General features: G+C 37.7%; 1 protein-coding gene across 1 annotated transcript; it reads left to right on the top strand.

Moving 5' to 3' along the window:
• Positions 1–10,640, top strand: LOC135468604 (MAPK/MAK/MRK overlapping kinase-like). The gene is made up of 12 exons (XM_064746946.1): positions 1–122; positions 1,347–1,436; positions 1,623–1,693; positions 2,475–2,553; positions 3,694–3,742; positions 4,741–4,826; positions 5,618–5,710; positions 6,023–6,124; positions 7,156–7,332; positions 8,039–8,276; positions 10,148–10,324; positions 10,496–10,640. Exons 1-12 carry the CDS (start codon positions 1–3, stop codon positions 10,571–10,573), a joined length of 1,362 nt encoding a protein of 453 aa, XP_064603016.1. The 3' UTR covers positions 10,574–10,640.
• Positions 10,641–14,694: the final 4,054 nt, after the last annotated feature.

Below are 14,694 nucleotides of genomic sequence, written 5' to 3'. Positions count from 1 at the left end.
ATGATAGAGTTCCGTGTCCTTGGAAAAAAGGGTGAAGGGACATTTTCAGAGGTATTAAAATGCCAGAATATCAAGGATGGCTCATACTGGGCCTGCAAAAAAATGAAGCAACATTATGAAAGGTAAGCTGTGGCTGTGACTATACTATCGGGGCTATATCTAGAGTCATTGTTTGGACTCCCAAATTGTTGGCTGCCCAATGAAACAAGCTGTATGAAAACTAACAAGTAAATTAAACCAAAAAAAATTATGGTTTACCAATAAAAGGTTAAGTTTTCATCTAAATTCCTATCATTTGCAGACTCAAAAGCTCTTAGGAAGCATCATTTGGAATTCCTTTATGCACAGTCACAATGTCACCATTTATGTTTGGCATTTTGGCAGAACCTTTAATGTTTTTCTTGATATGGCCCTGACTATATATTTTAACCCATGTTAAAACATGTACATGTAGTATGTTTACATTAGAATAGATTTTTAAAAAAAATATTTAAGGGTAAATAAGCTCATGTAATTTGAAACTATCATTTTTGAGTGGATTTAGCAAAGACTCCTTTTCAAGCTCCTCACCTGTAGTTCTCAGCTAATATGATGATATCAGTTATTTCATATGAAGTTTGGGTCACTCTGGACATTTATTTGATTTGAGTATTGCTTTTCTCTGGAAAACTGTAGTATATTATAGGTCTAATTTTACCAAGACTGGAAATTTACCTCTTTATATATGCCCACACCTTTAGGTGGAGTGAATTATGTTATTGCAGTTTTGCCCATTTGTCCATCTGTCTGTCTGTCCATTTGTATTCATGTCTGGGCTATATGTCCAATTGCTTTCCACAGAGAGTTTTAATTTTTGGTTGACACATATGCACACAGATGACGATGTGCCACATTTGTCTGTTTCCACGGTTGTCATAGTTACCAGATTGCCCTTTCGGATGTATACTACATGTATATAAATAGATATGATTTCGTGTCTGGGCTATAACTCCAACCGTTTTCCACATAGAATTGAATTTTTGGTAGATGCACAGATGACGCTGTGTCACGACTCACATTTGCCATTTTCATGGTTGTCATGATAATCAGATAGCCTATATAAATATATATATTGGTCCGGGCTACAACTCCAACTGTTTTCCACATAAAGTTCTCATTTTTGGTGGACACATTTGTCCACTTGTGCATTTGTCATAGTAACCACATGGCTATCATCAACAGCCATGAAGATTCCTGTCACGCATGATACTCATCACAATGCTGCTGGTATTTGATACATTTCGAACAAATGCATTTGTTGGGGCGTATGTTGTGTTCACCTGAATTCTTGTTACTCCATGTTACAGTTTAGATCAGGTGAATAATCTGCGGGAGATTCAGGCGATGAGAAGACTCAGTCCTCACCCAAACATACTGGAGCTGGAGGAAGTGATCTTGTACGTATATGGTGGTGCATGGCTCTCTCAGAGACTTTCTTCACTGATCAGTTCATGTAGTGTTAAACCCTTCAACATGAAAAATCTATCCAGTAAATGTAATGAATGCCTTACAGTGCCAGTGGTTTGTGTTCATTTGCGATGTTAATTTGAAATATGTTCGGATTTGCTTACTTTCACTTTCAGTGACAAGCGTTCTGGTACCCTGGTGTTGATATGTGAGCTCATGGATATGAATATTTATGAGCTGATAAGAGGTAAGTGAAACTGCAAGTTTTTGTACTAAGCTAGCTGTGTGTAATTCCAGTGGATTCCAACAGTATAATTACATGAACATAATCCATAAGTGAAAATACATCTTATGAGTGTTAGGATTAAAAATTACCTCAAAATGTTGTTTGTTTATTTTGCTGTGAGGTGCCTGGTTATTTAAATGCTTTAATAATATTGTTATTTGATTTGTAGGGACTATGTAACTCCCTTGTGTGGTTTATACTGAAATTAGAAAACGTTATATAGATACTTACGAAATACTTTTTTATTCAAATTTTTACAACCTAGTAAATTGCTTATAAAACATTGGATACTTGAGTGGCCTCTTCTGACCACATTGTGATCTGTAACGTAACATAATGTTTTTGCCCTTGATAAATGCAGACTGCTAAACTGCTACATTAAAATGCACAGACATACTTGTATAGAGCCATAAATGCATTAACTGAATCAACCATGAAGTAAATTATTTCTTAATGGATATATCATTTGTGGACAAAGACACTACTATGCAAACGGAGCAGCCAGGCATCATTCATTGTTTTGAATCCTTGATATTTCACGGTCTGGCAGACAACTGTGCTTTGACGCTTGCTGGTCGAAAAGGTCAACCAATTACGTTTTGATGTAGCCTTTCTGTTTTTCTTGAAGGTGCTGTTTTTTCACAACAGCTATTGAAGCCCTCTTGTAGACTGAATCTACACAAAAAAATGTCTTTCTTGCATGTCAAAAGTAATCATGCTATTTTTATTCCTTTCTACACAGGTAAGCGGCACTACCTGCCAGAGAGGACAGTCAAAAACTACATGTACCAGCTGTGCAAGTCTGTGGACCATATGCACAGGTAAGTGGACAGTGGAACATATACCATTGTGCAATGTTGCATGCTTTAAAGCTAACAATTCTTGAGTACAGTGTAAAACAACAATCAAATAAATAAATAAATAAAATTTAAAGCTAACATAGCTCTTGAAGTAAAGCATAAAGTTTTAAGTGAGATTAAGATATTTATGCCTAGGTACATGTATGTGTAAACGTTTCCAGGTGCAATGTAAAGAAATGTCATTAGAATGTCATGCCATGACAGCCTTACTTGAATATTTCATGGAACAAATGAATACTGTGTTGTAATGGATATCTGTTATTAGCTCATAGCTCATGTTCTACCCTGAGCATCAGTGTCAATTTAACATGGAAAGTACTGTTAAACAAACTGTTAGGGATTGTATCTTAAAAAGTACTGCTTGTATTGAGCTTATGGTTTGCACACACATAGAGCACAATGACACGAATGGGCCATTCCATCGTTGATTGGCTGTGTGCATATCGCTGTGTGCATAAATAACAAAATTCATGTCTTAGTGTATTGTGTACTGGAATCAGTGTTAAACAAAAAGTAACAAATAGGGATGTTATCATAAAAAGTACTGCATGTGTTGAGCTTGGGTGATTTGTTGTGTGCATATTAATTACCGCAGATTACAAAATTCATGATTTAGTGTATTGTGTACTAGAATCAATGTAAACAAAAAGTTATATATGAGGATGTTATCATAAAAAGTACTGCATGTATTGAACTCCGGTGATTTGCTGTGTGCATATTAATTACCGCAGATTACAAAATTCATGATTTAGTGTATTGTGTACTAGAATCAATGTAAACAAAAAGTTACATATGAGGATGCTATCGTAAAAAGTACTGCATGTATTGAACTCCGGTGATTTGCTGTGTGCATATTAATTACCGCAGATTACAAAATTCATTACTGTATTGTGTATTAGAATTGGTATTAAGGTATATGTCAGGGGCTGTATTTCAAGTATTGAATATATTGACCTGAAGTTTTACATGCATATACATGCAAAGCACACTGATACAAGGGGATGTATTTTATGTATAAATTTGAAGTTTTTGTATTTATCTGTCTCCCACTGGTGATCTCTTTGTTATCTAAGTTATTCTGTTTCATCTTTTTTTTCTCAGAAATGGCATTTTTCATCGGGATGTAAAACCAGAGAACATTTTAATACGAGTGAGTGTATTTCTTGACATGTCTGTATAAAGTAAAAAGTAAAGTTGACAAAATGGAAATCTTGCACTGACAGTTTACATTCCTGATTTTTCGTATAAACAAAGAATTCGTGTGCCTTTTGTGATAATTGGCATAAAGTATTTTTCAGTAATAAATAAGATATATCTAATTGTTGAAAAAAGTAAATTATATTGTAAAATGTGTCATATGATCTTTATAGCAAGGAATCCACTTTTTCCTATCCATAGGCTCTTTTTTCAACATTACTTGCTTAAAAATAATGATAAAAAATGCTTCCATAACTGGATTGTCAACTTCCATGCATCCCATCTGTATAAAGTCAGTAAATCACATCTACACTCCACTGTAAAAATCAGACTTTCATTCACCTTCATTCACTGCAAACTTAAAGAGTTTTAGCAAAATCTTCTCTTTACTTCCAGATTTTTTTCTTCAATGACCATGGAGGTTTTGATAAAAACTGACAGAGCATCTGATAGTTAAAACTGTAAGCTTTAGGCATTCATGTATGTTGAAAAGAGTAGCTCTGAGCCCTAAAGAACAAACTTTGTATACACAGGTTGCTGTTAAGGTGTGAATTCACAGTGTTTACAATGCTGTTGACAACATTACTAAATATGTAATTGAGGATGGTTGTGTTTATAGGGGCTGGTGGCCTTCATAACGTAGAGGTTAGCGTGCTAACACACGCAATGGCTCTGGAGCATCTCATCAATGGGGATGCTATGAAGTCATGTCCAGCTTTTTGTTCCATGTTGTTCTAGTGAAGTATTTTTGAGTATGGCGTAGAGTACCAATCAAATAATAAATAAATAAATTGTGGTAGATGATGTGCCTGATTTCCACTGGGTTCTTTGTGGTTTTCTCTTCATGTAAACTTGTTCATTGTCATAGAAGTGAAAAATTTGTGATAATGTAACACCAAATAAATAAATAAATAAATATTACACTACAGCATTTACTGTCTTGTTTGTCAGGAGGATGTGTTGAAGCTCGCTGATTTTGGATCATGTAGGAGTGTCTACTCTAAGCAGCCTTACACAGAGTACATATCTACACGGTGGTAAGTGTTGTAGTACACAGAGTACATATCTACACGGTGGTAAGTGTTGTAGTACACAGAGTAAATATCTACACGGTGGTAAGTGTTGTAGTACACAGAGTACATATCTACACGGTGGTAAGTGTTGTAGTACACAGAGTACATATCTACATGGTGGTGAGTGTTGTAGTACACAGAGTACATATCTACACGGTGGTAAGTGTTGTAGTACACAGAGTACATATCTACACGGTGGTAAGTGTTGTAGTACACAGAGTACATATCCACACGGTGGTGAGTGTTGTAGTACACAGAGTACATATCTACACGGTGGTGAGTGTTGTAGTACACAGAGTACATATCTACACGGTGGTAAGTGTTGTAATTCATGTAAGTGAAAAATTTTTTAATAGAAGTACATTACAAGACAAAGTATGCCACCAATATGCTGATTGCTGCATTTACTTGTGAAAATTTCTGTTAACAGGTGTGAATGTCACAATGCATTCTCTTACTACATATGCAAGGCAACACAAAATCTCACATAATTGATTAAACCTAAACAAGTAAACAAGTCTACAAACTGTAAACGTGTCTGTGGGTATGGACGCATTTTCAAGTTGACTTCAGACGTTCTGTCTGCTGATTACCAGGTACCAGTTATTTTGAAGTGCCTTCCCTAAGGGGTTACCAGCTAATTAATTACTGGATGTGCGACCCCATGCAAATTTTACATATACATACATTAACAATGATAGTTGCTTAGTGTTTATGAGGATACTTAATGACAGACATCAATATTTTTACCTCAGGTACAGAGCACCAGAGTGCTTGTTGACAGATGGTTACTATGGTTATAAGATGGACATGTGGAGTGTTGGCTGTGTATTTTTTGAAATCCTCAGGTGAGTATGTAGTGTGTTAAAACAGTATATTAATATCAAGTGTAATCTTGTTTTTTAACTTGGTGCCATTCCAAGGAAGTTCCAAAACTTCAAAATATCCTGGTAAGCTTTCTCTGTTTCCTAAAAAAAAAAAAACATGGCTCCCTTGTGATAGTTTCCATTGAAATGTGATGGAAGAATTTTGATTTCACACAAAGGACACAAGTATGCTTAATTCTTTAAAAACTGCAGAAAGCAATAATTTAGTTGAATTACACAGTTTACCGAATGTGCAGATCAGTCAATGATGTCTTGTTTTCTCCCTGCTTTCAGCCTCCATCCTCTATTCCCAGGCTCCAATGAAGTAGACCAGATAGCCAAGATCCATGACATTGTGGGCACACCAGAACCTGGTGTTCTCAACAAGCTCAGGAAGTAAGTTTAATGATTCTTCAAACATTCATCACAAAACGAATACATAATTTGGACAAGGGACAAGTGTTTGAGAGAGTTGATGAACTCGCAAGATATTTGTATTCATAATGAATTTGAATTACAGCGTGTACCTAGGCTACTGTTTAGGACCTTGTTGTAATAATGCTGGCATATCCATACCTTGTTCCAATAATACTGTAATAAGTTAGAAGTGCAGCAGTAAAAATGTTCAACAAAATCATACATTTGAATATATTCATGCAGAATCTGCAGTGTATGGTCATAGTAGTGGAGTTGTCTCCCCTCAGCAGTTTTAAAGTTTAACATGTCTCTACATTTATCTAAATAGAAAACATAGAAAAAAATATAAGTGTTGGGACAGTCAGTGATACATCTTTGGATAAAAATGAAATGTAGAATGTTGGCTTTGAAAATTACTTTTTTGTGAAATAAAATCTTAAATGTATACATACAGTTCATAATTTAAGTTGTTCAAACATGAAATTTCTTGATGTAGAAAGATGTGTATATGGAACCCATAAAAATCATGAGCTAGTGAGATTTGAACTTTTCAACTGTTAAGGGACATATCGCTGAAAGAAATTCAGAATTTTTAAGTGATTCAGCTGAAGACAAAAATGAGTTGCATTTGAATATACCCACTAGGCCTATACTTCCGAAAAACATCAAGAGAATTCTAAGTGGAAATTCGTCACTGGACTAAAGTGTCCACCCGTTGAGTTCGCATGCATTTGAGGCAGCGCAAAGATTTCCACAGTGCAAGGTTGCTCGTGAATTGCACACGTAAATAAAATGTTAGATTGGAAGCAATTCTAAGTCTAGTAAACCAAATACAATCTTCCTTTCTATGGATAATGCATTATAAAGTGTTCGTAATTCCCAACAACCTGTATGGCAGAACTTACTTGGTAGGCCGCATAATTACAACACAGTACCATGTCTTACAGTTTAAACTTAGCAGCTCCCGTGGTGAGTGAAAAGCCTGCAAACTGAATATTTTCTCGTTGCAGTAAAGCAAGAGGCATGAATTTTAACTTCCCTTCAAAGAAAGGCACTGGTATGGAGAGATTGTTACCACACGCTCCAAAGGAGGCTATTGAGCTGATTTACAAACTGTGTGCGTATGACCCAGAGGAGAGGCTATCGGCTAAACAGTCCCTGAGGCACCCTTACTTCAAAGAGTACAGGTAAGATTATTAAAATGGCATATAAGTGTAGAGGGTTTTCGGAGTGACGACATCAAGGAAAGGGAGGTAACCATATATACAAAGAAGCTCATTGATTTCCTTAGACCAGAGTAAGTTCTTTATTATATACTTATTGGCAACACTTTAGTGTTCTTAATAAATGATGTCAGGGATAGTGCTAAAAAAAAAAAAACAACTTTCATTCATCAGGGCCTGATCTAGAAAATTTTTAACTTGTCAAAAGGATTTAGGGTGAGAGGTTTGGGACACTAAATAATAGAATTGTCATTTATTTGCTCACACAAAAATGGCGTCTTGAATCAAAAGAGTGCCCAGACCATTCGGCTACCTTATTTATTGAAGAACTATGAATACATATTAAATTGGGGCTGGCTTAGGTATGATTAGCAGGCCTTTGACGAGTGAGGTTGTGTGTCATTATCCAACTCCTGCTGTTTTTGCCGTGGCATTCATTCTGGATGTTCGTCAGATACATGTACGTGACAAAGGTTGATGATTTACTATGCGTATAAAGATTTCCCTCACCCGTAAACTGCCATCATACATGTGTACGCCAAAACTTCTTCAGCACAGCATTAATAACCATAATCATATTAAATTGCTCATCTGCATATCTTCTACCTTCTACTTAATTGTTAAATTGTATTATCACATTTACATGAAAATTGTTACTATTTAAATATAGAGATGCTGACAGGAGAGCAGCAGCGGCCAACAAAGCCCAGAAGGAAAACGAGATTAAAAACCTCCAGATTAAGAATGAGACCAACAATGCCAAGAATGCTGCAGCTAAGGAGGAGAAGATGGAGATTGTCCGCCCCAGGGTGGAGCTGTCCAAACATGGCCCCCCAGCTGAAATCACGCCCCTTATCTTCCCCAAAGCTCAGTCCCTCCCTGCTCAGATACAGCCATTCAGGAAGCGGGTAAGTTACAGTTGTAGTTGCTCAGGTACAGTCATGACAGCCTTTCAGGGAGCGGGTAAGTTACAGCTCTAGTTGCTCAGGTGAAGCCATTCAGGAATTGGCTAAGTTACAGTTGTGGTTGCTCTGGTACAACCATTCAGGAAGCAAGTGAGTTACAGCTGTAGTTGCTCAGGTGCAGCCATTCAGGAATTGGCTAAGTTACAGTTGTGGTTGCTCTGGTACAACCATTCAGGAAGCAAGTGAGTTACAGCTGTAGTTGCTCAGGTGCAGCCATTCAGGAATTGGCTAAGTTACAGTTGTGGTTGCTCTGGTACAACCATTCAGGAAGCAAGTGAGTTACAGCTGTAGTTGCTCAGGTGCAGCCATTCAGGAATTGGCTAAGTTACAGTTGTGGTTGCTCTGGTACAACCATTCAGGAAGCAAGTGAGTTACAGCTGTAGTTGCTCAGGTGCAGCCATTCAGGAAGTGGCTAAGTTACAGTTGTGGTTGCTCTGGTACAGCCATTCAGGAAGCAAGTGAGTTACAGCTGTAGTTGCTCAGGTGCAGCCATTCAGGAAGTGGCTAAGTTACAGTTGTGGTTGCTCTGGTACAACCATCCAGGAAGCAAGTGAGTTACAGCTGTAGTTGCTCAGGTGCAGCCATTCAGGAATTGGCTAAGTTACAGTTGTGGTTGCTCTGGTACAACCATTCAGGAAGCAAGTGAGTTACAGCTGTAGTTGCTCAGGTGCAGCCATTCAGGAATTGGCTAAGTTACAGTTGTGGTTGCTCTGGTACAACCATTCAGGAAGCAAGTGAGTTACAGCTGTAGTTGCTCAGGTGCAGCCATTCAGGAAGTGGCTAAGTTACAGTTGTGGTTGCTCTGGTACAACCATTCAGGAAGCAAGTGAGTTACAGCTGTAGTTGCTCAGGTGCAGCCATTCAGGAAGTGGCTAAGTTACAGTTGTGGTTGCTCTGGTACAACCATTCAGGAAGCAAGTAAGTTACAGCTGTAGTTGCTCAGGTGCAGCCATTCAGGAAGTGGCTAAGTTACAGTTGTGGTTGCTCTGGTACAACCATCCAGGAAGCAAGTGAGTTACAGCTGTAGTTGCTCGGGTACAACCATTCAAGAAGTGGTCATTTTGGCTGGTCAAATAAATGACATTACATCGAAGCAGATGTAAAGAAGGTCTTTAGTTGATTAGTTGAAATGATAATAATTCAGGGATATGCCATTTATTTTAAGTAATGGACAAACATTGTGAAAGTGTACCTAAACGACCACAAATTTTGCCCATGACTGACTTGCCAATTTTTCCTGATTCTGAGAGATCTTTTGAGTTTAGAAAGGTGTTTTGAGGTTTGCTTGAACAGGGGATGATATTCTACTGGAAAATTGTAAGTTTCAGCACCAAAAAAAAAAGATTTTTTGACATTGATTTGCCTCTAAATATGCACATTTGTGGGCGAAATTTTAGGTCATTTAGGGTAACTCTATAGGCTATATTACTATATGTACTTTCACAGCTTCAAAACAAACAGAAGAGCAAATGTCGGCTTCCTGAATTGTGTTAATGCCGTGTATAAAGTTATACTTTTTATGTAAAACTATTCAGCTTATAGTATTAAATATTTATTTCACTATTCCAAAATGTTTGTTAAAGTTTCTGGCATAGTACAAAAGTAACTCCTATTTCTTGTCTTGTTAAATACTGCTTTCATTAAAATGCCTCTCAAAATACGTGTATATGGCATATAACCTCAGCGGCTTCACGATTGTAATGTTATGATTCCAACATGGACTTGACCCTGACAATTATCATATTCGTGCAAGCTGTAAGTAAACCTTGTAAGTAAATGTATATAAACCTGTATAATGTTCCTGATGATTGCAGAAGAAGAAGCGTTATGAGCATAACTTTGGGACTGGCTTGAGTCTACCTCGTGTTCCAAACCATGGATCCTCATTGGCATCTACTTATCATCATGCACCTACCTTCTCCACCACGTTCAAGTACAGACCCTCAGCATCCACATTTCTACCCAGTATACACAGCTACAAACCTAAAAAGGTAATTTGCATTTGGTAAATAACTGCACCAAATATTGACCAATTTGGATTAAATTTTGCATGCATTTTTATATTCAATACATTGTATAACCTTAGAATAAAGTAAAAAAAAAAAAAAAAACGTTAATAATATATTAAATTATTATTAAAGTATTTTGCTTTTTTTTTACAGGCCCCAAACCAGTCCTCAAAGCATCTGTTTGGACAGTACCAGTTTAGCATGCTAGCAAAGCGGGGATCAGATTTTTAACAATCCCAAGGACAAGATGCAACTTTTTGACAGGCATTTGAACTTTTCTCATCACAAGCATGATTTACAACAGGAGAGCTACTGAGCTGTGACGATTAAGCTTGTCGCATGGCAAGAGAGCTGTGACAGCTAAGGCTTGTCGCATGGCAAGAGAGCTGTGACAGCTAAGGCTTGTCGCATGGCAAGAGAGCTGTGACAGCTAAGGCTTGTCGCATGGCAAGAGAGCTGTGACAGCTAAGGCTTGTCGCATGGCAAGAGAGCTGTGACAGCTAAGGCTTGTCGCATGGCAAGAGAGCTGTGACAGCTAAGGCTTGTCGCATGGCAAGAGAGCTGTGACAGCTAAGGCTTGTCGCATGGCAAGAGAGCTGTGACAGCTAAGGCTTGTCGCATGGCAAGAGAGCTGTGACAGCTAAGGCTTGTCGCATGGCAAGAGAGCTGTGACAGCTAAGCTTGTCCATGGCAGGAAAGCTGCTGAACTTTGACAGCTAAGGCTTGTCCATGGCAGGAAAGCTGCTGAACTGTGACAGCTAAGGCTTGTCGCATGGCAGGAAAGCTGCTGAACTGTGACAGCTAAGTCTTGTTGCATGGCAGGAAAGCTGCTGATATGTGACAGTTAAGGCTTGTCGCACAACACGAAAACTGTGACAGCTAAGGCTTGTCACATGACAGAAAGCTGCTGATGTGTGACACCTAAGGCTTGTCTCATGACAGGAAAGCTGCTGAACTGTCAGTTTGGACCCAAGAACTGTGTGGATTCATTTTTTACTCCAAACACAGGCAAAATGTTGCCTGTGTTTGGAGTGTGTTAGTCAGATGAATGTTTTTTTGCCCAAAACAGTGCGCATCCTGGTATCGAAAAGTTTGACAAGGGTATGTTTTTAGAATAGGGGTGACATGCTAATATTGTATTTGCATTATGATGCTTCAAAAAAAAACTGATAAACAAAATAATATGAAATGTAGGAGTTTGTCTACAACCACTTCTTTATTTTTCAATAAAGGATGGAATTATGTGGCAAATGGACTTGCTGCTATTTAGTTATATATTATATTTAGTGCAGTTAAAATGACTTATGTAATATTTTAACAGTTTACATGTTTAAATGACAAGGGATTAAAGATAATCAATTTGACATTCCAAGGTGACATTGATTTTTTTGTTCAGAGTCTGGAAAGATTGTGTGAAGATCTGCATCTCAGCATGTTGAAATTTTAGTCTGGCATGTATAAAGAAACCAGTATTTATAGATTATTTGCAGAAAATATTATATATTGATGAGTTTTAATGTATTGCTAATCTATTCTATAGTAGTATTTTGTATCTATTTTGGTTTATAAAATGTCTTTCAGTGACCACTTTGTAATCATGTAAATTATTTTGGTAATTTGATATTTTAATTTTATATCAGAATAATGTTCTTTGATGGTTAGTTTTCAACTAGATGTTTATATTGCAAAATACACAATGTATAGTTGTGAAGATCTGTTTATTTATTTGAAGTGGATGGCTTCGTTTGCCAGGCTTTCTATTATTTCGATGCACTCAAACTATAGAAGGTTGCACAATAATGCATTCTGGAAAGATGCTTGGGTTTACATGTGGAAGAAGCATTATATTGGTTTCGGTTGAAGAAAAGATTCGGAAAGAGGTGGCCAAAAGATAGTAAGATAGTAAGATAGGTATGTAGTACTGCTGTAACATTTTCTGGTGTATTTTTTAATATTGCCTATTACATAATATGTCAGACTCTTCTTGTGAGGTCTATCCCCAACTATGGTGAAACTTAATTTAGGGATTGGCTTGTTTACGAAATTACATAGGTAAACAAAAAATGTAGAATGTAGTAGTTGTAATTTAAGGCTGATTCCATGGACAAACCCAGTTATACCTTCCTGAGTATTAAGTTCTGCATTGTAGTGTTTTGTCTAATATGGTATCCCAAGCTTGTACCATTGGTGGTGATGTCTGTCGCGTTTGACAGCCTTTTGCCAACTACTGCCTTTTAGACTCTATACATGTACAGTCATGAGACTGCCATGACTGTTTATTGAGCTGTCTTTCCAACACAGCAGTTTCTGAAGTGCCTTTAATGACTTAACTTCCCATGACACTTTCCACAGCTGTTAGTCGTGTAATCATCTAATGGACCTTGATAGTTACCTATCAACTAGTGCCACAGCAAGGTTCCTTACTTTGATTCAGTATTATGTATGACAGCGTGTATATAACACGTTTCGGCTTCCTATTGCCAGCTGGTGACCTAAACTAGCCTTACTTTTCAACACCCTAGTCGTGTACGTTAGTGTGCGAACCAGATTCATGTAGCTTTATATAATGCATGATATATGTGACAGTATTGGGGGTGTTGATATACACTGACGAGACTTGCTGATGGTTATATTCCAACTTACGAAGGAATATTGCTGTATAGCCTCAGAGACAGGACCTTTCCAACTTTTAATAAGGTCTGGATGATTTATAGGCTTGTCTAGTCCGGTCAGTTAGTATAACCATAGAGTAAAAATACAGTATATATGTAGTGATCCATTTATTACACGGGTTGACATTATTTATAGCGAAAAAGTACGTCGTGTATAAACTTATATGATTTAAATTGGCATTACCAGTGCACTGACATGTAAGCCAAATGGTAGGCGTTTGTCATGGAAGTCAACGCGTCGTGAGTTACAGTTATCTATAAAAGTTTAACGATTAGACCTCGTGTGTAGCCAGCTCAAGAATAATGGTTTATTGCCTGTATGTTCCACATACATTTGGGGACATTCCATCCATCTTAAAATTGAGTGATATTGTTGTTTTTTTAATAGTCCCAATGTATTGGGTGTTTTTACTGTGATAAACTTGTTACGTTACGTTGTATATTCTTAGCCAGGATTTTGGCCTTTATTGTGATAGTTGTTACTAGAAATACGTACACTCACTACAGTGCTGCTATGAAATAGGAGCAAAGTAATGAAACCGTCCTCTCGGTAGATTTGCCGGAGATATTTATACTAGTACATCATAGTAAGGTTTATTCTTTAGGTCTGTCCAAGCAGTAATCCGGTGATTGGTACATGTGCAGTGTACCTGGGACCTGTTTTACAACGGGCATGCAACTTTAAGTGACATGGCAACCGATATGTTATAGTCGCCATGGTAATTAAGTGTAAACCGCTGCATGTACTTAGATTATGTTAATAATATGCCAGTAATCCTGTATTTGAGATCCAGTTTGTTATTATTAAAGGCCGACATAGATAGAAAGAAAGATTTCTTTGTTCCTGTGGTTCCTGTGTTGTCGACTCATGATGTGTTGTTGTCGTTTATGTGGACAGATATCCGGTTATAGTTATGACGGAAATGGTATTGGAACTATGTTTGAAATTATAGCTTTGATCACCGAGGATTTTGACCTTTCACATAAACTTACGTCTGCGTCATGGCGTTATGGCCCAAGTAAATCAATGTTGGCTGCATGTTGTTTTGCTTTCCAAGTGCATGCAGTGGTTCTGAAATACATAAAGTCAGATAGCTGTTTCCGAGTAGTGCCCTAGTACTCTTGTGCGTAACTTGCCATGAGTGGGATAAACAAAAGCACGTGGTCATTTATGCCTATGGTACAATATCACAGTCTTAGGTGACAGCCCAGAGTTCAACTCCGGTACAATTTCTTAAATTGTATTTTTTTAAAATTTTCGACTAGAAACTGTCCTGGAACCCATGCATGTAACGTCTCAGATGTCAAGACGAGTGGAATAAAATACACAGATTTTGCCGAACTGTTTGTCACTGCCGAGGGTCATAATGCTTTAATACGGTCACGTGGATTTGATTGTCCCGCAGCGATGAAATCTGGATCATGTGCACTAGAAACAGCTAGGCCTACCCGGCATATTAAGCCTAGGATTCTGTCCCATGTGCAGAAAGGAACAAACCTGCAGTTAAGTGAGGCCAAAGTGACCTGTAACAGGAAAGGCCTTCCATATTCATGTAGTTCTGCCCGTTGAATTCTTGTATCAGCTCTAGCTGCTGTCGACTGTGATTTCGGCTTTAACTCAGCTGGTTTTTTAGGTACCTGATGATGGGAAGCTGCTCACTCAATGCACACCGGTTTCCT

This window comes from Liolophura sinensis, chromosome 6 (assembly GCF_032854445.1).
Source record: "Liolophura sinensis isolate JHLJ2023 chromosome 6, CUHK_Ljap_v2, whole genome shotgun sequence".
Taxonomy (NCBI): domain Eukaryota; kingdom Metazoa; phylum Mollusca; class Polyplacophora; order Chitonida; family Chitonidae; genus Liolophura; species Liolophura sinensis.
The sequence above is the reverse complement of the archived record's forward strand: the minus strand, read 5'-3'. Positions and strand labels throughout refer to the sequence as shown.

Coding starts and splice junctions, on each gene's coding strand:
- LOC135468604 (XM_064746946.1), top strand. CDS start 1: ATGATAGAGTTCCGTGTCCTTGGAAAAAAGGGTGAAGGGACATTTTCA. Junction 5,711..6,022: donor GTATTTTTTGAAATCCTCAG/GTGAGTATGTAG, acceptor CCCTGCTTTCAG/CCTCCATCCTCTATTCCCAG. Junction 6,125..7,155: donor GTTCTCAACAAGCTCAGGAA/GTAAGTTTAATG, acceptor TTCTCGTTGCAG/TAAAGCAAGAGGCATGAATT.